The following is a 24,761-nucleotide window of genomic DNA, read 5'->3' on the forward strand; positions in this document are numbered from 1 at the left end:
GATAGATAGGACAGTACTAATTAATTTCTTGCGTCTACTTCACCCCAAGTTTCTTGGCTTGGCTAACTCCCTGGGAAATAGACTGGGAGGCACCAATTGTTCCCGGGCTGACTTTTAAACAATACCAGGTGGAGGAAAGTACTTAAACTAAGATGTATAGGGGGAAAATATTAAAACAAAGATGTATGACATATGGCTGACTGCAAAATTCTGCTTCTGTACAATGCTTGCTTGCTACCCTACCCGAATGCACCAGGACTGCCTGCATGCCAACCAGGATGCAGATCAAGCCTTAAAAACCTGACCCACTGAGGGCAGCGCCTGTGGCTCAGTCGGTAAGGCGCTGGCCCCATATACCGAGGGTGGCGGGTTCAAACCCAACCCCGGCTGAACTGTAACCAAAAAAAAAAAACCTGACCCCTTTAGCACTTGGGGCTGCTCTCAGAAATCCCATGTTGGGATACTGAGGCAGTCGCCGGCTGGCTCTTCAATAAAAGGCAACTCTTTAAATTTAACTCGTTTAACAGTGTGGTCTTTGTGGAACTCCTGGGCACAACAGGCGGGGCCACAATCTCATCTGGAGTTTAGAGTCCTCTTCCAAGCTGATTAGGGTTGTTGGCAGAATTTGTTGCAGTTGTACAACAGAGGCCATCAGTTCCATGATGTCTCCAGGTTCATCAATGTTTTGTTTTACAGACAGCAACTTATTTTGTCACCCCCTCGGTAGAGTACCGTGGCATCACAGCAACCTCCAGCTCTTGGGCTTAGGCGATTCTCTTGCCTCAGCCTCCTGAGTGGCTAGGACTGCAGGTGCCCACCACAATGCCTGGCTATTTTTTGTTGTGGTTTGGCCAGGGCCAGGTTTGAACCCACCACCCTTGGTATATGGGGCCAGTGCCCTACTCACTGAACCACAGGCGCTACCCTGGGTTTATCAATGTTGTAATGTGTGCTAAGATATCCTTATGTTTTAAGGCTGAATAAATTTCATTGTATGTAAATACCACTATTTATTCATTCACCTGTCCATGGACATTTGAGTCATTTCTACCTCTTAGCTATTGTGAGTTACGCTGTGAAGAACCTGGGATGTGCAAATATTTCTTTGAAATCCTGCTTTGAGGCCGGGCACAGTGGCTTATGCCTGTAATCCTAGCACTCTGGGAGGCCGAGGCGGGTGGACTGCTTGAGCTCAGGAGTCCAACACCAGCCTAAGCAAGAGTGAGACTACCATTTCTACGAAAAATAGAAAAACTGAGGCAAGAGGATCGCTTGAGCCCAGGAGTTTGAGGTTGCTGTGAGCTATGATGCCATGGTACTCTGTCAAAGATGACAAAATAAGACTGTTTAAAAAAAAAAAAAAAAAAGAAAAAAACGAAAAGAAATCCTGTTTTGAATTTTTTGTATATATATTTCCAATAGGATTGCTGGATCATATGGTAGTTCTATTTTTAATTTTTTTTTTTTGAGGAGGCTCCGTACTGTCTTCTGCAACAGTTGTACGTTATATTCTCATATGTAGTACTCAGGGTTCCAACTTCTCTGCATCCTTTTGCATGGGCCATGCTAATTTTCTCTGTATTGTTCCTATTTTAGTATATGTGCTGCCGAAGCGAGCACCCCAAGGCTTGTTATTTTTTCTTTTGATAGTGGCCTTCTGGATGGGTGTGAGGGGTATCTCATTGTGAACTTTTTTTTTTTCGGTTATAGTTGTCAGTGTTGTTTTGGCAGGCCCGGGCTGGTTTCGAACCCACCGGCTGGGGTGTATGTGGCTGGCACCCTAGCCGCTGAGCTACAGGCATTGAGCCCATTGTGACCTTAATATGTGCATTTCTCTAGTGATTAACAATGTTGAGCATCTTTCTTTTTGTTTTTGAAAGAGTGTCTCACTTTGTTGCCCTTGGTAGAGTGCTGTAACATCACAGCTCATAGCAACCTCCATCTCTTGGGCTTAAGTGATTCTCTTGCCTCAGCCTCCTAAGTAGCTGGGACTACAGGCGCCTGCTACAATGCCTGGCTATTTTTTGTTGCAGTTGTCATTGTTGTTTTAGCTGGCCTGGGCCAGGTTTGAACCCGCCAACCTTAGTGTATGTGGCTGGCACCATAACCACTGTGCTATGGGCGCCAAACCAATGTTAAGCATCTTTTAATGTGTTTATTAGCCATTTGTATATATTCTTTGGAGAAATGTCTATTCAAGCCCTTTGCCCATCTTTAGTTAGGGTATTTGTTATTTTGTTGTTGAGTTACAGAAGTTCTTTATATATTCTAAATATTAACCCCTTATCAGATATAGTTTACAAATATTTTCTCACATTTCATAGGTTGTCCTCTCATTCTGTCAATTATTCCCTTTGACCTGAAGTTTTTAAATTTGGTATAATCTGTTTCTGATCTTGCTGCCTGAGCTTTTGGTGTTATATTTAAGAAATCATTGCCAAATCCAATGTTTTGAAGCTTTTCTCCTGTTTTTTCCCCCAGGAGTTTTAAGTCTTTAATGCATTTTGAATTAACCTTTTTTTCTCTTTTTAAAAATTTTTACATATACATGTATTTATTAGGTTTCCATTCTTTTGCCTTCACAAAATTAAAAAGGCTTAAAATTTAATAACAACAATAATGTTTAAGATAAGGACTAGAAACAAAAACCTCATAAAGAACAAACATAAATACATTCAGAAAAAGAATCAATCGCTACATCAAAATATTAAGCAATAATAATAATGCAAAGAAAATAACATTCACATTGTCAAATAAGAGTATGTCTATTATAGAATGCTTTGACTCTGAGATTCAGTATGGTGTCATCAGTTAACTTCTTATTTTTTTTAAGTATCAAAAATAGACAACTTTTATAAATAAAAGATAATTTTGAAAAAAAGATCATACCAAATAGATTTTCTAGACAAAAGAAAAAGAAGAAATACTTCAAAATCATACTACTTGATCTGGGTACACCTGACATTAAAATTGGAGCAAATATACCATTATAAAGGGGAAATTACAAACGTATGTCACTTATAAAGGAGAATGCAATATCCTAAACAACATATTAACAAGTTGAATTAAAAATTAATGTTTAGGTAAAATTACTTTTTTACTTTGGTCAAAATTAAATCCAATTTATATGAGAATTAGTCACTTTGTTTTCTTCTTTTCCTTTCTCTCACCCCTTCTCTCCTTCTCTGTGTGCTCTCCCCTTCCCCCATGCCCCACTGTGTCATTATCATTGTCTGCATGTCAAAATTGAATACATATGATTCATACTTCTCTATTCCTGTGATGCTTCACTAAGAATAATGTGTTCTACCTACATCCAAGTTAGTACAAATGCTGCAAAATCTCCAGTTTTTTAATGGCTGAATAATATTCCATGGTATACATATACCACAGCTTACCGATCCATTCCTGGGTTGAAGGACATTTAGGTTGTTTCCACAATTTGGCAATTGTAAATTGGGCTACGATAAACAACCTAGTTACAAGTGTCTTTTATAATAAAAGGGTTTTTTTCCCTTCTGGATAGATGCCCAGTAATGGTATTGCAGGATCAAATGGGAGGTCTAAGTTGAGTTCTGGGCTACTCAATACTCCTCTCCATACTTCCTTCCAAAAAGGTTGTATTAGGTTGCAGTCCCACCAGCAGTGTAAAAGTGTTCCTTTCTCTCCACCATCTGTGTCAGCATCTGCAGTTTTGAGATTTTATGATACAGGCCATTCTCGCTGGGGTTAGATGATTAACCTCTTTTTTATGGTGGGAGGAAATGGTCCATTTTGCATGTCAATATTCAGTTTTTCCAATACCATTTGTTGACGAGAATATCCTTTCACCATTGTGCAGAACTAGAATCCTTTTCAAAAATTATTTGGCAATATATGCAAAGGTTTGTGTCCAGGCTCTCTACTCTATGCCCTAGGTCTATGTATTTGTCTTTATACCAACAATACCATGTCTTATTTACTTTCCTATGTAGTTATGTTTTGAAATCAGGAAGTATGAAATAGATACATTTCTTAAAATGTATAAGATCTGTATACTAAAATCTACTAATATTATTGAGAAATTAAGAAAGACCTCAAGCCATATCATGCTCATAGACTGGAAAAATCAAATTAACTAAGAAGTCAATACTCCCCAAATTAAAGAGTCAATATAACTGCAACTAAAATCCAAGTAAGGTTTTTGTGTTAAAATTAACAAATTCATTCTAAAATTTATTTGGAAATACAAAGGACTAGGAATAGCCAAAGTAATTTTTGAAAAAGAAAAAAAGGAATAGGGTGGCTCAAAGGGGTCGGGTGCCATCCCCATATGCTGGCCGTAGAGGTGGCGGGTTCAAACCCAGCCCCAGCCAAAAACTGCAAAAAAAAAAAAAAAAAGGGACTAGTTACAAAAATTACTCAACCTAATTTTAAGACTTACTGTAAATCTCGGTAATGAGGACAATGTGGTTGGTACTGGCATAAAGATAGGCACAAAGATCCATGGAACAGCATAGAGAATGCAGATACGTGTCTGCACATATACAGTCAACTGACAAAGCACCCGGGCAATTCAATAGGGAAAGGATAGTATTTACAACAAATGGTACCACAACAAATGGCTATGCATTTACCAAAAAATGAACGTCAGCCCATATCTCACTCTATATACCAAAATAAAGTAAAAATGGATTCTAGACCCAAATACAAGAGCTGAAACTATAAAATTATTTAGAATAGTGGTTCTCAACCTGTGGGTCATGACCCACAGGAACTGTATTAAAGGGCTGCAGCATTAGGAAGGTTGAGAACCACTGATTGAGCATGAAACATAGGGGAAATTCACAATGGCTTGGGATAAGCACTGATTTATAAAAATGGGGCACAAAGTGCAAAAAAAAATGAATATATTGAAATTCCCCCAAATTGAAACTTGTTTTTGACACCACTCAAAAACATGCAAACTACAGATTTGTAATACGTACCTAACAAAAGTCTTAAATCTAGAACACATTAAAAAAAAATATTAACAAGAAGACAAACCATTCAATTAAAAAATGAGCAGTTTGACAAGTAAGTTTGTGAACTTGTCCTAGAAGAAGTGCTACATACCTCATTGTCAAATATCACTATGGTCACCTTCCAATTACTCCTCTTGGGAAGCTATGTACTGATGCCAGCGCCTAGTCCATGCTTCAAAGCAGTTTTAGAACTCTTCTTCTGGAATGACCATCAGAACTGTTGTCATATAGCACACAAAAAACCACAATAATGAATGCAGCTAAGCAAGACACCACCACATGTGGACATGAGCACAACTATGAGACACTGATATACCAAGGTTATGAAACAACCAAAGGCTGTTCATTAATGTTCTTGATGAATCACACGTTTTAATGTCTTTTTCCATAAGAACGTATTTACTAAGCATTAAAAGAATATATTAAAAGGAATGCAACAGAATGGACCAACTACAGTGGCTCACACCTGTAATCCTAATTCTCTGGGAGGATGAAGCAGGAGATCCCTTGAATTTAGGAATTTGAAACCAGACAAAGAGTGAGACCCTGTATCTATTGAAAAATAGAAAAATGACCTGGGTGTTGAGGTGGGTACCTATGGTTCCCAGCCCAAGAGTTTGAGATTGCTGTGAGCTGTAATTATACCCCAACACTCTACCCAGGGCAACAGAGTAAGACTGTCTCAAAAAAAGGAGGTGAGGGGAGAATGCAACAGAATGAATGAAAAAATTCCCTTCCCAAATAGATGTGGGATATTGCCAATCTCCATCTGAAAAACATTATGCATCTCAGTGGATTCCTTTAGAAGTTAAAAACAAAAACAGGTTGAGTGTGGTAACTTACACACCTTACCAAAAGCCTGAAGGACTTTTGATGGCCAAGGCGGGAGGATCATTTGAAGTTTGACACCAACCTGAGCAACATAGTGAAACCTTATCTCTAAAAAGTATAAAATAAAATTTGAGATAAATTCCACTTTTTCTGTCTTCCATGTCCAGAATAAAGGACTTCAATTTAATGCTTAAAAAAAGAAAAAAACGAAAAAGTTGTATTTCTTCTCTGAGAATTCCTCTAGCCCTGAAATTCATAGAATAAACCACACAACTTTAAGTGACATTACTTTATTATCTATCCTCCATGTGTTACTTCAAGCCATCTAGATATATACAAAAATTTGGAATGTTGAATAAATGCTGATTGAAAAAAATATTACATGGCTGCTACTGGGAGTTTAAGTACAGCAAATTAATAATTAAACGTTTAGTTCTGTTTATGGCAATGCTTGTGTTCAAGTATATGCACAACTTCAAGTCTAGTCCAAAGAGGCCAGAAAAATATTTACAAAATAAATATGTAAGAAATTTTACAATTTCAATGATTCAGATGAACTGAAGACTCCTTAATGAAACAGCATAAAACTTTAGACTGTATCAATAACTATAAATTTAATAAATTCCTTCAATCACATCATGTTTACCGGTATTTTTACTGGTTAGGGTAAGAAATTTTAAACATTTACTAAAAATAAGGTGTTCTAGGGTGGCGCCTGTGGCTCAAGGAGTAGGACGCCAGTCCCATATGCCGGAGGTGGCTGGTTCAAACCCAGCCCTGGCCAAAAAAAAATAAAAATAAAAATAAAAATAAGGTGTTCTAGTTTTAATGATTTGGTACGTAATACTCATTAAAATAAAATCAGCACGGGTATAGGCCTACTTGCTCAAAAGATTCTATTCAGATTTTGAAACTTTATTACTACCGTAATAAAAATTCTCATTGGAATTAAAACTTCGGCTATTAAAGTCCAAATTATTTTGCTTTTTTCCCCCCACAACATATAATATTCCTTTTGATAAAAAACTTTATTACTCAACTTTTTGTGTTGCAAGAATGTTACAAAATTTTAATTAGAGTAGAATAATATATTAGTACATATGATCTTTGTTGCACTTGTAGTATTTCAGTATAATATGTAATGAACTTAAAGTCTGATCACAGATGAAGTCATTGTTCTATGGGGTTTAATTCCTTTTCTAAAATTATAGCTCTGTATCTGGTTAAAGGTAAAATAGTGGAAAACTCTGCAAATATGCCTATTTTATGTATTCCTGATTAAAAATAGAATGCGACTGTAAAAATTTGAAATAAAGAGAATTGTGACTATCATACAACACCAAAAATTTTAAAATAAACTGAGAATAAAGGGAACACCAAGACTTGTCATAAAGAAGCTGTTTGTCATTCTTTTCTTTAGAAATTATAACACACATACAATAAATGAATTGTATCAAAATACAGCATATTTCTTCTACTATATCCATAAAAATCAATTCCTATGTAAATAGTACTGAAAATCAACTAAAATGAGTTAAAATTTACAAAGAGTTGTTAAAGGGTTTCAATCAAAATTATTAAAACTATACAGTACAATAACCAATTGACAACATTTTAAAAGAAGTGCAATATTTGACTTCATATATTTTTAAAAGTGCTGCCTATTTACTCTGACTAGCAAGAATGGAAAGTGAGTCTAATTCACTTTTGCAAAAAGCAACGTACGTTGGTGTTTTAGCCAGTCTTATGAGTCTTAATTAAATCAAGGTTGAAGAACAAAGCATAATAGATTTAAAATACCCCAATTACATTCTTTAGTAATTAAAAATGAATTGCAATAACTGAATATTGCTGTAATGAAAGGTTTCAGACAAGCCTCAACTAAAAACAATTAGTCTTCTATGACACTTTTTTCCTGGTCCAAATTAACAATGCATTAATTCCTACCATTGCATGTTACTCAAATTTTATTTGATTACATAGCACAAAAACAAATAAAATTAATGGTTTGGGTAAACAAAATCAATAAACCTCTGTAAAATATTTGTTACAGTAACTAGGAACAAAGGCAGTTGGTGGTAAAACACTATGACACTGATACACTTAGAAACCCTTTAAAGACTCTGAAGTGTTGAGTTCACATTTAATATTACGTGTAGGAACAGCCCTTTATTTGAACACCTTTACACACTGGTAGGCCTCAAGGACCCCTCCCTTTGCTCTGTAACGCTCCACAGCAATTCTCTATCACTGGGCCAGTTTCACAAACTTGCTTTGGTTTCTTAGCTCCATCCGCACTGTTTCCTTTTACTTTACCAAGGCAAGGCAAGGCCAAATAAACCAAGAGGCTTTCCTAAACTGTTACACTTTGTGTTACAGGTAACACAATCTTAAAACTGGCCATTTTAGTTCATTTGCTGCTTAAAATAAAAATTATAAATTAGATTAAAATGGAGCACTGATTATAAAAACAGATCGCAAGTACCACCATTTGCAAAAAATAAAAATAAAAAATCCTAGGGGATTTCCATAGCACAGAAAATGCATGGACATGCATCTACAATAGAGTTTAAAATGTCCTGTAACTAAAACATTAAAAACTGAATCACCAGTAGCAAATGTCCATGGATATGACAAGAGATTTCTGTAGAGCTCAAAAAATGCAATTATTGTCTTTTCTACTTCTTTAAAGACATTATATATTTTATTGCATGATTCTACTAATAAAAACAAATTACCACATAGCTTTTTTCCATTCTTTGCTTCCAGATTTTTATAGGAAATAACTGTTTTAATCTGGCCTTGGAAAGTGAACCCACCAGCACCACCCTCACCTACTCACTCTTCAATTCAATATACACATAGCAAAAGCCAACACTTCAAATCTCTTGCCCACATTAAAAAAAAAAAAAAAAAGTAGTTTCAGGAGAAAAACATTAATACCAGTTGAATAAAAATAAGGGCAAAAAAGCTATGAGACAGATAGCTCTGCCATCTGTCTCTGGTCTAAAATCAAGGCTAACTATTGCCTTGCACACAGTTCAGTTATGTGTATGAAATCCAAAAATAAACCTACAATCTATACAAAAACAAGATAGATTTGTTTTTGTCACCTTGATTGGTATATTTAAAAACCTAACAAGTTTTACATGGTATGAATTCAACAGTCTCCTTTATATTCTGTACAGTGGTTCTTTCCCTCTAACCACAAGTTTCATTACTTCACTAATGTACAAATCTGAACAAAACTTTGAGTTCTTTATATATAAAAATAGTCAAAATATTAATTTCCCCTGCAAGAATCTTCCAATAAATCTTGCTGTCTTTCCCCTTTTTATTGTCCACAGTGCTTATGAGGAAACTTCTCGTACAATGATGAGTTCTACTGTATTCGGGAAAGTTTTTAGCAAGGATACAGCTTGTCCATGTTCAATATTGATAAAACTGTAGCCATTAGCCTAAAAGAAAGAGGAAAAATGTTACAGTAATCTATGTGCATTTCCGCACTTAAATTTCTACCAGATAATTCATAAATTTGGAAGAAAGTAAGATCACCTTGATAATTTGAAACATACAGACTTCCTACTCCATGCCTCTAAAGTCTCTGAACATGGGGCCCAGGTATTTTGTCCAAGTCTTCAGACAATTCTTATGTAGTGGCCCAATGTTAGGAACCACTTGCTTAAGATATAATGTCAGACATGGTATTGTGTGTGTATATATGCTAATGTGTATCTGAAGTGACCAAACTCAGATGGAGGTTGGGGGCAAGGGTGAGTCTCCCTATGGCCTTAGAGAAGAGCCATCAGATCAAAACCACCTTCTCTTTTTTTTTTTTTTGAAGACAGAGTCTTACTTTGTTGCTCTTGGTAGAGTGCTGTGGTATTATAGCTCACAGTAACCTCAAACTCTTGGGCCCAAGCAATCCTCTTGCCGCAGCCTTCAGAGTAGCTGGGACTACAGGCTCTTACCACAATGGACAGTTATTTTTTTGTTTTTTTAGAGACAGGGTCTTGCTTTTGCTCAGACTGGTCTCGAATTCATGAGCTCAAGCAATCCACCAGCCTTGGCCTCCCGGAGTGCTAAGATTGTAGGTGTGAGCCACTGCAAAACTGCCTTCTTTAATTAAAGTCTTACTGTATACCACACATTGCTCTAAGTGTATCACATGAATTAAATCCCTGGATTCTCTTAACAACACTCGAAGAAGATTTTTTTCATCATCTTGTTTTAAAGGTGAGGAAACCCAGGCATGGAGAGGTAAAGTAACTTCCTCAGTCACAAAATTGAAACAATAGATTCCCAAATGATTCAGAAAAATAAATCTGTATTACTTTGTGAGTGTGAGTTTGTGTGTGGAGAAAGGAGGAGGCTGGAAGGGAAAACAAAGAGGAGAATGAATGTTAAAGAATATGGCAAAACAAGAGCAACTAGTGATCAAGTAAGTGTATATAAGATGTTTGTTGTACTATTTTTGCAGCTTTCTCTAACCTTGAAATTAATTTGTTTGTTTGTTTATTTATTTATTTATTTTTGGAGACAGAGTCTCATTTTGTCACCCTTGGTATAGTACCGTGGTGTCACAGTTCACAGCAATCTCAAACTCTCGGGCTCAAGCAATTCTCTTGCTTCAGCCTCCCAAATAGCTGGGACTATAGGCGCCTGCCACAACGCCCGGCTGTTTTTAGATGGGGAGTCTCACTCTGGCTCAGGCTGTTCTTTTTTTTTTTTTTTTTTTTTGTAGAGACAGAGTCTCACTTTTATGGCCCTCGGTAGACTGCTGTGGCCTCACACAGCTCACAGCAACCTCTAACTCTTGGGCTTTACGCGATTCTCTTGCCTCAGCCTCCCGAGTAGCTGGGACTACAGGCGCCCACCACAACGCCCGGCTATTTTTTGGTTGCAGTTTGGCCGGGGCCGGGTTTGAACCCGCCGCCCTCGGTATATGGGGCCAGCGCCTTATCGACTGAGCCACAGGCGCCGCCCCTGGCTCAGGCTGTTCTTAAACCTGTGAGCTCAGGCAATCCACCTGCTTTGGTCTCCCAGAGTGTTAGGATTATAGGTGTGAGCCACACTGCCCAGCTCTGAAATTATTTAAAAATCATAAAAAAGTTTTAAATTGTATCTTAGAAAAGTGTTAGAATCAGGATTCAAACTCAGGCAGTCTAGCTTCAGAGTTTGTACTTTTGCTACTAAATGCTAGTGTGTTTAGTTATGGTTTGAGAGGTTTTTTTTAATTTTAAAAATTAACTTCTTTTCAATGGTTGGCTGCTGTGATAAAAAAAGAGATTAATTTCTGAACTGACAACAGTGAAAGTAGTGATAGAGAATGAGAGCTGTACTTGTTATCTTAGGTAAGGCTTCCTAAGACGAAGCTACACTGTAAGTGTTTAGGTAAAAGTGTTTTACGTAGCTGAAGGAACAAAGTAAAGAAGGGGGCACAGGAAAGTAAGATTTTGAAATTTTCTCTATTTCTGACATAACTCCTACTTCCAAGAAATGGTACACTCTGATCTCCCAAATTAATGAAAATTAATTGTTCTGAACTTAAATAAAATCCTAGTGATATATCAAACAAATAGGCATGATTTTCTTTTTTTTCTTTTTTGGTTTTTGGCCGGGGCTAGGTTTGAACCCGTCACCTCCAGCATATGGGACTGGCACCCTCCTTGAGCCACAGGCGCCGCCCCCACAAATAGGCATGATTTTCAACTACAGAAGCCCAGAGAATGTTATAAATGAAAGAAGATGATAAAAGGATTTATTTTAATTACCTGAATAATTTTATCACCTGGCTGTAGTAACTTAGATGCTGGTCCTTCAGGCTGTACCCTTGTTACAAATATACCCTTTAAAAACAACAAAAAAGATAATTATTTAACCAAAGACAGTATGCATAAATTAATAGAGTACCAAGAAGCAATCTTTCTTTTTTTAAACTTTATTTATTTTTCCAAGAAGCAATCTTTCTTTCATATCAGGCAAACATTTGAATCATGGAATATGTCTTCTCCCTGATTTCTCTGAGTAACACTATGACAAACCAAAGTTAGACTTCTGATTTTAGTACAGTGCTTTCTGTTAATGAAACTATTTCTATACATGTATAGAAAAGCAATACGAAAATTAAAAATCACTAGATAATATCATAAACATTGGAATCTTTTGTTAAAAATTTTCCTTCAAACAATTAACTTTAACTGACCAAATTTCAAAATAAACAGCTAAATAATACAGAGGGGAATAAAAAGTGATGGCTGCCTACATTTACATAATTATCTATTAGATTTTCACTTAAATATAAGAGGTATTGAATTAGTAAATAAAACTTTTTGGTGTTTCAAGGATTATAAACAAAACTTACATCATCATCGGGTCTGAATGGGTTTCCTCTACCCCCGACACCACCTGATATGCTAAATCCAAGTTCTGGATCCTTTTCAACTCTCACACAAATCTGAGTTTATACGAAAATAAAGGGAATTATTACTATTATTTCAGAAAAAGTTACAACACAACAAAATCCATGTTTAAATATTGATGAATTAAGTTCAAATAAACATAAATATGCAAAGATTCATCAAAAATAAACATTTTAGTCAGATGAAGTGAAGATACAACATAGAATGTTATGTTAATGAGTTAGTGAGTTAAAGGCACAGCTGGGATTATAAAGCATAGCTCCTAGTTTTACTGCATGTCTTATGAGGCTAGGGAATCAATTAATGTTGACCTAAACTATTTTAGTTTACTTTTTAGACATGGATTTTAATTATGATGCATAAACACAAAACATGTATTATTATTATCAGTTTCCACTTAGGGAACATCTGAATTACAACAGTATCTCTGTCCATTTGCTCGTTTTATAAGATATCTAAAAGATCCACTGGTGGTTTTATTTTATTTGATTTTATTTTTCTTTCTTTTTTTTCCACTGGTGGTTTTAAATTAAATTTCTCAAATCTGTGAAGGAGTTGGGATTTTAATATATGACTAATTGATAGTATTTGTAACTAAGCAAAAAAGATGCAAGAATTAAAACTTTTGTTACAGACACTCTCCTTTCCACCAGAGACTCGACCAAAATGAATAAAACATTTGATGTCTACCTAAGTTTCTAATATTACTGATCATCTTATCAATAAACTATCAAGATACATGAATGTATGGCTGATTTGAGTACTTTTTAAAATTAAATACTCAAAGTAATTTGGAATCTACAGTCAAATTTCAAAATCTAAAAGAATTAAGTAAGATTTTAAGTGTTACAAAACAATAGGCCATTTTAGCTGAATGGTCTACTTACTATTTCTATTCCTAAGGAATGTATCAACCAGTTTTGGGATAGCAACTTTCTTAGAATTAAAAAATCATGTCAAAGATACTAAGTTCTATATCATATGATCATAAAGTCAAATTAAAACTACCAAGTTTACACCTTATACACTTAACATAAAACTGTAAACAGAATAGAAAAACTATGTTAAAGTTCTATATAAGTTTATTGGTGATAGTAACCTTTAAAAATATATAAGAAGCTTAGTCTCATATTTCAAATAATCTTGATTATTCTTACCTCTTGCTTTGCCAGTTCATGGCCTTGTCTAGGAGAACAATGGGGCTGTGTATATGGAGGCTGGTGGGCCACTTTCAGCATCAAGTAATCAATTAGTTGTTCTCTAGAGGGATGCCTTGCCACAGATGCCTGAGGGGGGTGATGTATTTGACTATAATTTGCCTGAGGCCTGAGAGGCTGGCCCATCTGTCCATTACCCAAAGGCATCTAAGAAAAACATGAAGTATCTTAAAATGACCAATAATAATGCCTTATTACAAATATTTGGATTTTTTCTTGGAGCATTACAAGAGTACTAGAGTTTTCACATTCTAATAAATCACACAATACCATGCTACCTACTATTTTTCTCTAATTTAAAACCTTACAAGGAAAAAAAATCTATTAATGTCTTAATTCTAAACTTGCCTGAGTGCTTTCCGATAGATTCACTCTTTTAAGCTTTCAAGTGAAAGCACATCTTATCTATAATTTTAATAATTGTGCTTTTTTGGCAGATACACCAATCTTTGTTAAGAAGTACCTATCTTTCTTACCTCATCCACATGAAATCATGGGAAAACTGTGAAGGAAACTGTTGAGTTCCAGTGGCAAACCAACTGTTAAAATGGCAAATGCAATAGAACCTCCATAAGGTGATCTAATTTTCATAGACTGGAGATGCTGACCAGTTTGTTACAGTCCCTTAGGTGGTCCACTTACAGAGGTTCTACTGTACTATGTCTAAAGTCCAAAATTTAAGCAAGCCTGTTGGACATCTATCTTTTCCCATACTATACCCAATCATATATACATAAGTTACATTTGTCAATTTTTTCTTCAGTAAAAATGTAATTTTGTAGTACAACTTTTTCCAAATTTGAATTTGCTTTTATACCATTATTCCTTCTTCCCCAGAATTAATAAGTAAATTCAGCCATCTATATAGCAGGAAACTGATTACTTCTGTGTGTACATGTATGCTAGTAATTTTTAAACTCTCTAAATATTAACACCATAGAATGTTAACCATAGAATTACTAACAAAATTAAATGTTGACATTCCACTTTATTCTTCATGACTTAAAAAAAAGAGATTATTAGCTTATTGTTAACTTTGTTTTAATGACTCTCATTTTAAGAGACTGAACCTGACTTAAAATCACTTTCATAGAAATGTGGCTAATAGCTTATTCTGTTAGTGTGAGGAATCTATCTTAAAATACAAATATTTGCATATAAAAAGATTTTTGTGAAGGAAAGATAAATATGTTTAATCTAGTTAAACACTTCAAACTTCCTTGTTAGTTATTGGCAAAAAAGTAACCTCATCCACAGGAAATCATGGGAAAACTATGAAGGAAAACTGTTAAGTTCCATTTCCCTAAAATTATTTAAAAGGAGAAAAGTATAAATGTATGCTTTTCTTATGTAAATCTTGCAGCAAGATAAAAGAAGTGTAGCTTTGGTGAAGATTTGTACTTTTAAAAAAAGGTACTCCTTTTCACTGTTACACTGTTATTTTTGAGAACTCAGTTCTGAAGTCTGGGAATACACAGATTTTCTGTGATAAGACACAAGGATGATGATATTACTCTATGACAATCCTTACATTCCTAGAGAAGAGAAAGGAGGCACTATTATTATCTGTATATTATTGAAGGAAAAAAACCCCATGTATTATGTGACTCACTATTGATTGAATGTAACTGATTTCCCTAGGAGTAATAAACCGGTGTATTCTTTACAATTTATGCACAATTCTGCAGATGGCCCCTGCTTTTCTCTATGCTTGTATCATTTATTGTTATGAGCAGATTCTGTATTTTTCTCCTGAGGAAAATCCAGATGACAATTAACTATTGACTATTTCTTAAGACTCCCCGACACATGGACATTGGTCTTGTCTACATCAATGTTAGAGATACACGTGGAATATATTAAGCAATGATAGCACATGGCCAAAAAGATTAAGAAGCATAAAACAAACTCAGTAACCTAAACCATAAAATGTATAATAAAAAGAAAAGGAAACTGGATGACAAGAGCTTAATTCAAAGAAAAAAAGGGTAAAATAGATATCTATGAACTTACACTTTAGATGGCCAGGTGCCTACTTTCAAGAGCAATGTAAAAGTGTTTTTATGTGTGTGTCATGACTTGAATGGCAAATGTGAACGTTTTATATAATAAATAACTATGCTTTATAATTGTATCTGATTATACTGCAGGTATGAAATTAGTCAAGAAAATGAGAAAGAATAGCTGAGGGAGAATAGTAAAGAATTATCAGTCTGGCACTGGCCATAGACAATCTATTTCTAAATTAGCATGTATTCGACCATATACAAAAGTTTTCAAGATGATCATAAATTTGAAGTATTTTGAAAATGATTTTAGTAAAAGATCCTAGAATAAAGAATTTAAAACAAATTCCTCTTCAACTCTCCAAAAAGGTTTGCTTCAGGAATGTGAAAAAGCCCTTGATTCAAATGATAAGTAAGTGGTACCACAGAAATCCAAATACAATAAAATGATTTTCCAACATGGAAAAATCACAGAATAAATTGAGAAACAGCAGACAAAGTCAAATTGTATTTTGTATTTCTGATTTTTTTTTTTTGTAGAGACAGAGTCTCACTTTATGGCCCTCAGTAGAGTGCCGTGGCCTCACACAGCTCACAGCAACCTCCAACTCCTGGGCTTAAGTGATTCTCTTGCCTCAGCCTCCCGAGTAGCTGGGACTACAGGTGCCGGCCACAACGCCCAGCTATTTTTTGGTTGCAGTTTGGCCGGGGCCGGGTTTGAACCCGCCACCCTCGGTATATGGAGCTGGCACCTTACCAACTGAGCCACAGGCGCCGCCCTGTATTTCCGATTTTTTTTTTTTTTTTTTTTTTTGTGGTTTTGGGCCGGGGCTGGGTTTGAACCCGCCACCTCTGGCATATGGGACCGGTGCCCTACTCCTTGAGCCACAGGCACCGCCCTGTATTTCTGATTTTTAAAAAATCCTTACTAATTAAGGGGAGAAGCCTTCAAGAAAGTATTTTCAGTTAAAGCACATATGATACTTCTAGTTCAAAAGCCACAAAACATAGTGAAGTCACAGATGCTACTTTATTTCCTGAGCACCTACTTTCATCAAGCTGTCTGGAAGAACATCTTTGTTACTAAGTGTAGCTGGCGAGTAGTTCTGCTGTCCTGAAATGAATATATCATCTTGACCAGGATCTCCTGGACTGGATGTCTGGGGATGCTTCAAACGAGGGGAAAATAAAAAGTAAACAAATAATGCTCTTTAAAATGTGAAACCAAAATGATGACAACACTTGAAGATTAGGAAAAAATATTACTAGATAGTGAAAAGATGAAGACCCAATCAATTAATAACTCTAATCTTCTAAAGGTACATAGTAAGATGTCTGTTCTTGTGTGAAAAGTTCAATGATATATACTGTTAATCTATTTCTTTACCATGCACGTATGTAGAAGACAAGTTGTTTTACATTTTTTTTTTTTTTTTTGTAGAGACAGAGTCTTACTTTACTGGCCTCGGTAGAGTGCCATGGCATCACACGGCTCACAGCAACCTCCAGCTCTTGGGCTTACGTGATTCTCTTGCCTCAGCCTCCCAAGCAGCTGGGACTACAGGCGCCCGCCACAACACCCGGCTATTTTTTGTTGCAGTTTGGCCGGGGCTGGGTTTGAACCCACCACCCTCGGTATATGGGGCCGACGCCCTACTCACTGAGCCACAGGCGCCGCCCTTTACATTATTTTTAAGACGAAGTCTCACTCTGCTACTCAGGCTCAAGTGCAGTGGTGTGCAGTACTATCATGATAGCTCAGTGCAACCTCAAATTCCTGGACTTGAATAATAATCCTCCTGCCTCAAGCCTTCGGAGTAGCTGAGACTGTAGGCACGTCACCACAACCAGCTAACTTTTCTTTTGAGACGCAGTCTCTCACCCTGTTGTCCAGTCCAAAGTGCCATGGTGTCAGCCTACCTTACATCAAACTCAGACTCCTGGATTCCAGTGATCCTCCTGTTTCATCCACCCAAGTAGTTGGGGATACATGTACCTGCCATGACACCCTGCTAATTTTTCTGTTCAGTAGAGACAGGGGTCTCACTCTTGCTCAGGCTGGCTAGTTTCAAACTCCTGAGCTCAACTGATCCTCCTGCCTTGATCTCCCAAAGTGCTTGGATTATAGGCATGAGCCACCCCACCTGGGTGATAAATTCTTTTTTCCTTTTATTTATAGAAATACCTTGCTTTTTAATACCTTTTATTAATCAAAGAGTCTCAAATTGTAGGACCAATTAAAATATAGGGTTTGGAAATAAAGTTACATTTAGCTATAATTTCCCATTTCCCCCATGTATTGTGACTTCAGGGGTGATTTTGGGGGCACCCTGCATACTTCCATTGAGCATTACAAAAAGATTTTTGGTAAAAAAAATTAACTGATGTTCTTTTAAATAGCATGATACCATGAATTTTTCCCCTCTAAATTTTAATGATGAGAAGTATCGGGCGGCGCCTGTGGCTCAGTTGATAAGGCGCCGGCCCCATATTACCGAGGGTGGCGGGTTCAAGCCCGGCCCCAGCTGAACTGCAACAAAAAAAATAGCCAGGCGTTGTGGTGGGCGCCTGTAGTCCCAGCTACTCGGGAGGCTGAGGCAAGAGAATCGCTTAAGCCCAGGAGTTGGAGGTTGCTATACCGAGGGCCATAAAGTGAGACTCTGTCTCTACAAAAAAAAAAAAGAGAAGTATCAGTAAACTTACAGTCTTATAAAAGTAATATAGAATCTACTTTGTTATGACATACTACCAGATAAACGTACAAACTTAAGGATTTACATTTTGTTGTTGTTTTTGTTGTAGCTGTCATTGTTGTTTGGCAGGCCTGGGCTGGGTTCAAACCCGCCAGCCCCAGTGTATGTGGCTAGCGCCCTAAGTTGCTGAGCTACAGGCGCTGAGCCAAGGATTTACCTTTTAATTTTAGAAACTATATCTGCAACAGGTCTATTGCATGCAGTTAGTTGTTAGTTCAGACCATGGCTTAGAATTCTTGGAAATGGTTTAACTTTGTGTACATATAAAATGAATACTCCCTTTTTGAGATGAGCTTTTAGAACACATAATAATCAATTTAACTCACAATTAAAAATTTAATTCAAGACTATGCTTATCTACTTTTTAAGATGACAAGAGTAAAAAAGTAAAATTCAATGAATTCAAAGGCTCTGAATCTAAGAAAAATAAGCATAAAATGTTACCATAAAACAATTTAAAAAGAATAATTACTTCAGATGACTATGAATGGCAAAGATTCCCCCTGGAGTTAATAAAAGACACTGGTCTTTACCCCTCGGATTCTATTTAAATGAGGTCTTGAAGACACCACCTTTTTCTCTCTTTCAAAATGAAAATTTTCAAAATGGCTGCTGCCACTGTAACATCATATAAACCATGTGGTGACAGATGACAGAGGACAGGGTAAGGACATGTCAGCTGTAACCAGAGCAAAGTGAATCCAGGAAAACTGCTCCTATTCTAGAACATAACAGAGCAAAGCTAGAGATGTACTGAAATGGTGGGAAGGACTGGCTGGGTGTGGTGGCTCACACCTATAATCCTAGTACTTTGAGAGGCCAAGGCAAGTGGATTACTTGAGTTGGGGCCTGAGTAAGAGCGCAACCTTGTCTCTACTAAAAATAGAAAAACTAGGTAGGTGTTGTGGTAGGCACCTATAATCCCAGCTTCTTGGGAGGCTTAGGCAAGAGGATCTCTTTAGTCCAAGAGTTTGAGGTTGCTGTGAACTATGATGCCATGGCACTCTACCCAGGGCAAAAGAGTGAGACTCTGTCTCGGGGGAGTGGGGGCGCAAGAAAAAGTTATATCTAAGAACAAAGCAAAGAACCCAGAAATATGTAAAGGGTTAATATGGAAACTCTGGGGAAGAAATAAAATAGGGTTATGAGGGGGAAACATCTTTATAAGTTAGAAGGGCTTGGAGCCTATAATTTTAGCACTTTGGGAGGCTAAGGAGAGTGGATTGCTTGAGTTCAAGACTAGCCTCAGACAAGCCTGAGCAAGAGCCAGACCCCATTTCTATTAAAAACAGAAAAACCAAAAAAAAAAAAAAAAAAAACAGAAAAACTAGGGCAGCGCCTGTGACTTAGTTGGTAAGGTGCCAGCCCCATATACCGAGGGTGGCAAGTTCAAACCTGGCCCCGGCCGAACTGCAACAAAAAAATAGCCGGGCGTTGTGGTGGGCGCCTGTAGTCCCAGCTACTCTGGAGGCTGAGGCAAGAGAATCGCTTAAGCCCAGGAGTTGGAGGTTGCTGTGAGCTGTGTGATGCCATGGCACTCTACTGAGGGCCATAAAGTGAGACTCTGTCTCTACAAAAAAAAAAGAAAAAGAAAAACTAGCCACATGTCATGGTTGGACGCTTGTAGTCCCAGTTACTCAGGAGATGGAGGCAAGAGAAGAATTGCTCTCTTGAGCCCAAGAGACTGAGGTTGCTGTGAGCTATCAGGACACTCTACTCAAGGCAACAGAGTGTGAGACTCTGTCTCAAAACAAACAAAAACAAAAACAAAAAGATAGGTTAGAAGGAGAGGGATTGACGAAAATATACACCAAGAGGCAATGCTACCACATCAAGGTGTTACAGAGAAAAATCTTGAAACAGAGCCAGGCCAGAGGTTTATTTCCTTTTTTTATGCCTTTTATCCCCTACACTTAACTTTCCTTAAAATAATAAACTTGTATTCTTTACCACTAATGACTATGGTAAAATGTGGTTAATGGGGTTGCGCCTGTGGTACAAAGGAGTAGGGTGCCGGCCCCATATACGGGTGGCGGGTTCAAACCTGACCCTGGCGGGGAAGGGGGCGGGGGGGGTGTAGGAATGTGATTAATAAAAGATTTGGTGTTTGCATTTTTTTTTTTTAAAGAGATAGGATTTCAGTGTTGCCCAGGCTAAAGTGCCGTGACATGATCGCAACTCCTAGGTTCAAGTAATCTTCCTATTCCATGTGGATGGGACTACAAGGGCATGTCAACATGCCTGGCTAATTTTTTTATTTTTGGTGGTAATGAAGGCTTACTAGCTTGCCCAGGCTGGTCTGGAACTCTTAGCCTGAAGTGATCCTCTGCCTCAGCTGCTCAAAGTCCTAGAATTACAGGAATGAGCTGCTATGTCAGGCCTGGGTTTACCTTTTCACTGGTGTTTATTACAATTTCTTCAGCCTCACATTTAATTATATTCAGCAAATTATGATTAAATTTAGGCATAAGTAGTGCTTTTTATTGGCCAATTCTCAATCACTACAGTTAAAATTATTTCTCCCTCTAATAGCTCTGACCTACATATGGCATAAACTTAAAACCTTAAGACAAGCAAACTAAATTTAATGTTAAGAGAAAAATCCTATAAAGAATAATAATTTATAAAAAAACTCTCAGCTGGTTATTCCCACTGTTCATCCATTTTTGCATAAATATATAAGTGCTGACTACATCATTAGCTTATAACCAAAGAAACTTTAAGAGAGAAATAATAAGTCAAGTTTGATGAAAGTTTTAGAACTAATAAGCCATGTTAGAACTTATAGGTAATTAAGTTTTCTAACCTACAGTAAAATTTTTTTCTAGAAATGTTAAACATTTAAAATTTGTTTTTTTCTCTATATGCTAAAGTATTGGTCTACTGTAGGTACTCACTCGAAAAATGTGCCCACCAGAACCTCGTCCGTCTGCAACACTCAAGGCAAGACTGCCCTGGCTGCCATGCAGATCCCTAGAGCTGCCATAGTGAAAACTGCTTACAGCAGTAAAATTGGAATTAAAGGACCTTGACAGCATGCTCTGAATAAAGAGGGGACAGATTTAACAGAGATTAGTGTAGCATGCAAAATCCACAAGACATGTTATGTATAGAGACTTATTTACAAGTAACTCCAATACCACACAGAAATATCATGCAACAATGAATTGTCAGAGTCCCTGAAAGAAACTGGCACTATTTATTATATTTATATGACAATATACATATGTACAGATAAATTACGTGTAAATACAACCACTTACATGTTTAAGTATCAAGGAAGAAAGCAGATATAACTGCTTTTATAAAGGTATTTATTTTATTCCTAACATATATGTCAGAAAATAGGAATTGATGCCATACCCAGATGTATGTGTATCTATACAAAGTCATGCATAAAATAAAAATTAATTTCTGTATATAAAGATACATTTTACCATAGCTATTAATTCTAAGTCATATGAATTTCTAGAGAGACTACTTCATTTTATAGGAATTAATTCTATCTTATTAAATAAACTGAAAGTTTAAACATATATAACACAAAATATATTTGAAAAAATACTTAGCTCATTTCAATTTCTAAAAATATTATCTTCCACATTTAGAAAAATCTAAAGAAAAGTTTAACATACACACAGTTTTAGAATATCTTAGAAAATATTTTAGAAAAATATATATATTTTTTAGAGACAGAGTTTCACTTTGTTGCCCTCAGCAGAGTGCCATGGCATCACAGCTCACAGCAACCTCCAGCTCTTGGGGTCAGGCGATTCTCTTGCCTCAGCCTCCCAAGTAGCTGGGATTATAGGCACCTGCCCCAACACCTGGCTATTTTTTTGTTGCAGTTTGGCTGAGGCTGGGTTTGAACCACCACCCTCAGTATATGGGGCCAGCGCCCTACCCACTGAGCCACAGGCACCACCATATAAATGTATATATATATATATATATATATATATTTTTTTTTTTTTTTTTTTTCCTTAAGAGATAGGGTCTTATGTTGCCCAGGTTGGTCTTGAACTTCTAGGCTCAAGCAATTCTTGCCTCAGCTTCCTTTTTAAAAGCCTCCAGGCTGCTCTACAAATATCAGAAGAAAAAAACTGGTGAATGCATATGTCACAAATTTTCTCTATTCAAACAAATATTAAAGATCACTATATTAGGGTTAGTGGTGGCCTGTGATGCTTAACTATGAGCTCAAATGAATAATCTGCCTCTCATTGTTCCCACTGGTTTACCCCCACCATCTTTAACTGCTGTTCTTTCATGTGGATACTTCTAATCATGTCCCTGAATTTTGATGGTCTAACTGGAGAAACTAAATTTTGGGCATGGCTTGTTATTAAGAAATACAGAAATATCATCATTACAAGCATTCCTATATTATTTTATTTAATTATTTTGGCCTGGCTTTTAAACGTCTTCCCCTTTCATTCATGTAACATATGTATCATCTTGGGAACATAACTCAACATTTTGTATTTAAATTGCCTTTATGTAAAATAGGATAATAAAAAAACCTCATAGGATTCATGTGAAAACTGAGGAACATTTGCATAGAGCAGCGGTTCTCAACCTGTGGGACACAACCCCTTTGGACTATATTAAAGGTTCACGGCAATAGGAAGGTTGAGAACCACTGGCATAGAGAGATAACTATACAGTGACAGTTCTCGGCGCTTAGCACAAAATAAACTTAACTGTTATCGTGACTTTATAGTATCTATATTCTGGCTCAAATTTTATTACCAAAGTTTCTCAAAACCCCTAATTCAACCAAGCTTAAGTCCTTGTCTCCCTGCTCTTAGCAATCCTTCCTCATATGTTAATAACTTTTACCTTAGCATATTAATTTTAGTTCAATTTACCAATTGTTTGAAAAGTAACACTCTCCTTGAATAGTCTCATTTTCTGTGATTACTCTCACATTTATAATCTAGGTTTAATCTTCCAAAATGAAAACACTATAGAAATGTATCAGAAAGTCCTAAAATCTTATCACTGACAGTAATTACATTAAATTTTCATTCTCTGCACTGTAATTATTTCCGAAACTTCAGAATAATTTTCTGTACTATAATTTTGTTTTCTGAATGAGATGACTAATAATATTATGAACATACCAAACTTCTTCTAAAATTTCTATTTTTCCTAGTAGTTTAAAGTGTATATGTATATATATGTTACATATATATGAATATACAGCCCAGTTCTATTTATATTTTACTAGTATTTTTCCTATCAGATAAGTATATATGATTGAAATATTATTCAAGATCATCCTTGATAAATGGATATTGAAAACAAATTTTTATAAGCTAATCAACATACAGACACTACCTACATTTTTTGAAAAGGCCTTTATCATGACATAAGAAATTTGCTTATCGGGCGGCGCCTGTGGTTCAGTGAGTAGGGCGCCGGTCCCATATGCCAGAGGTGGCGGGTTCAAACCCAGCCCTGGCCAAAAACCACAAAAAAAAAAAGAAATTTGCTTATATTTGAAAATTAAACATATGAAAAAATGTTCATCATCCCTATATATTAGAGAAATGCAAATCAAAACCACCCTGAGATATCATCTAACCCCAGTGAGAATGACCCACATCACAAAATCTCAAAACTGCAGATGCTGGCGTGGATGTGGAAAGAAGGGAACACTGTTACACTGATGGTGTGACTGCAAACTAGTACAACCTTTCTGGAAGGAAGTATGGAGAAACCTCAAAGCACTCAAGCTAGATCTCCCATTTGATCCTGCAATCCCATTACTGGGCATCTACCCAGAAGGAAAAAAAATCCTTTTATCATAAGGACATTTGTACTAGACTGTTTATTGCAGCTCAATTTACAATCGCCAAAATGTGGAAACAGCCTAAATGCCCACCAACCCAGGAATGGATTAACAAGCTGTGGTATATGTATACCGTGGAATACTATTCAGCTATTAAAAAAAATGGAGACTTTACATCCTTCGTATTAACCTGGATGGAAGTGGAAGACATTATTCTTAGTAAAGCATCACAAGAATGGAGAAGCATGAATCCTATGTACTCAATTTTGATATGAAGACTATTAACGACAATTAAGGTCATGGTGGGGAAGGAAAAGCAGAGGGAAGGAGGGAGGGGGGTGGGGCCTTGGTGTGTGCCATACCTTCTGGGGGCAAGACATGATTGCAAGAGGGACTTTACCTAACAAATGCAATCAGTGTAACCTAGCTTATTGTACCCTCAATGAATCCCCAACAATAAAAAAAAAAAAAGGGCGGCGCCTGTGGCTCAGTGAGTAGGGCGCCAGCCCCGTATGCCGAGGGTGGCGGGTTCGGACCCAGCCCCGGCCAAACTGCAACAGAAAAATAGCCGGGCGTTGTGGCGGGCGCCTGTAGTCCCAGCTGCTTGGCAGGCTGAGGGAAGAGAATCGCGTAAATCCAGGAGTTAGAGGTTGCTGTGAGCCATGTGACGCCACGGCACTCTACCCAAGGACGGTACAGTGAGACTCTGTCTCTACAAAAAAAAAAAAAAAA

At 36.8% G+C, this 24,761-nt stretch overlaps 1 protein-coding gene and 1 non-coding gene across 10 annotated transcripts in view; both read right to left on the reverse strand.

Annotated features, from left to right (window-relative positions):
* Positions 1-1,512: 1,512 nt before the first annotated feature.
* LOC128592679 (U6 spliceosomal RNA) lies at positions 1,513-1,620 on the reverse strand. Its single transcript, XR_008381971.1, has one exon. It is a non-coding gene; the product is annotated as a U6 spliceosomal RNA (small nuclear RNA).
* Positions 1,621-7,223: 5,603 nt separating this feature from the next.
* Positions 7,224-24,761, reverse strand: part of ERBIN (erbb2 interacting protein) — a 172,346-nt gene continuing 154,808 nt past the window's right edge. For 2 of the 9 annotated variants that reach the window (XM_053589616.1, XM_053589596.1), the window contains 6 exons: positions 21,130-21,273; positions 16,529-16,648; positions 13,414-13,620; positions 12,199-12,291; positions 11,609-11,683; positions 7,224-9,292 (listed from right to left, as the gene is read on the reverse strand). In XM_053589616.1, the coding sequence (XP_053445591.1) occupies positions 9,185-9,292; positions 11,609-11,683; positions 12,199-12,291; positions 13,414-13,620; positions 16,529-16,648; positions 21,130-21,273 (747 nt within the window). In that variant the 3' untranslated portion in view covers positions 7,224-9,184. The remainder of the gene's footprint in view (positions 9,293-11,608; positions 11,684-12,198; positions 12,292-13,413; positions 13,621-16,528; positions 16,649-21,129; positions 21,274-24,761) is intronic. The other 7 variants (XM_053589605.1, XM_053589622.1, XM_053589637.1 and 4 more) reach the window with 7 other exon arrangements.

Source organism: Nycticebus coucang, chromosome 1 (genome assembly GCF_027406575.1).
Source record: "Nycticebus coucang isolate mNycCou1 chromosome 1, mNycCou1.pri, whole genome shotgun sequence".
NCBI classification, from domain to species: domain Eukaryota; kingdom Metazoa; phylum Chordata; class Mammalia; order Primates; family Lorisidae; genus Nycticebus; species Nycticebus coucang.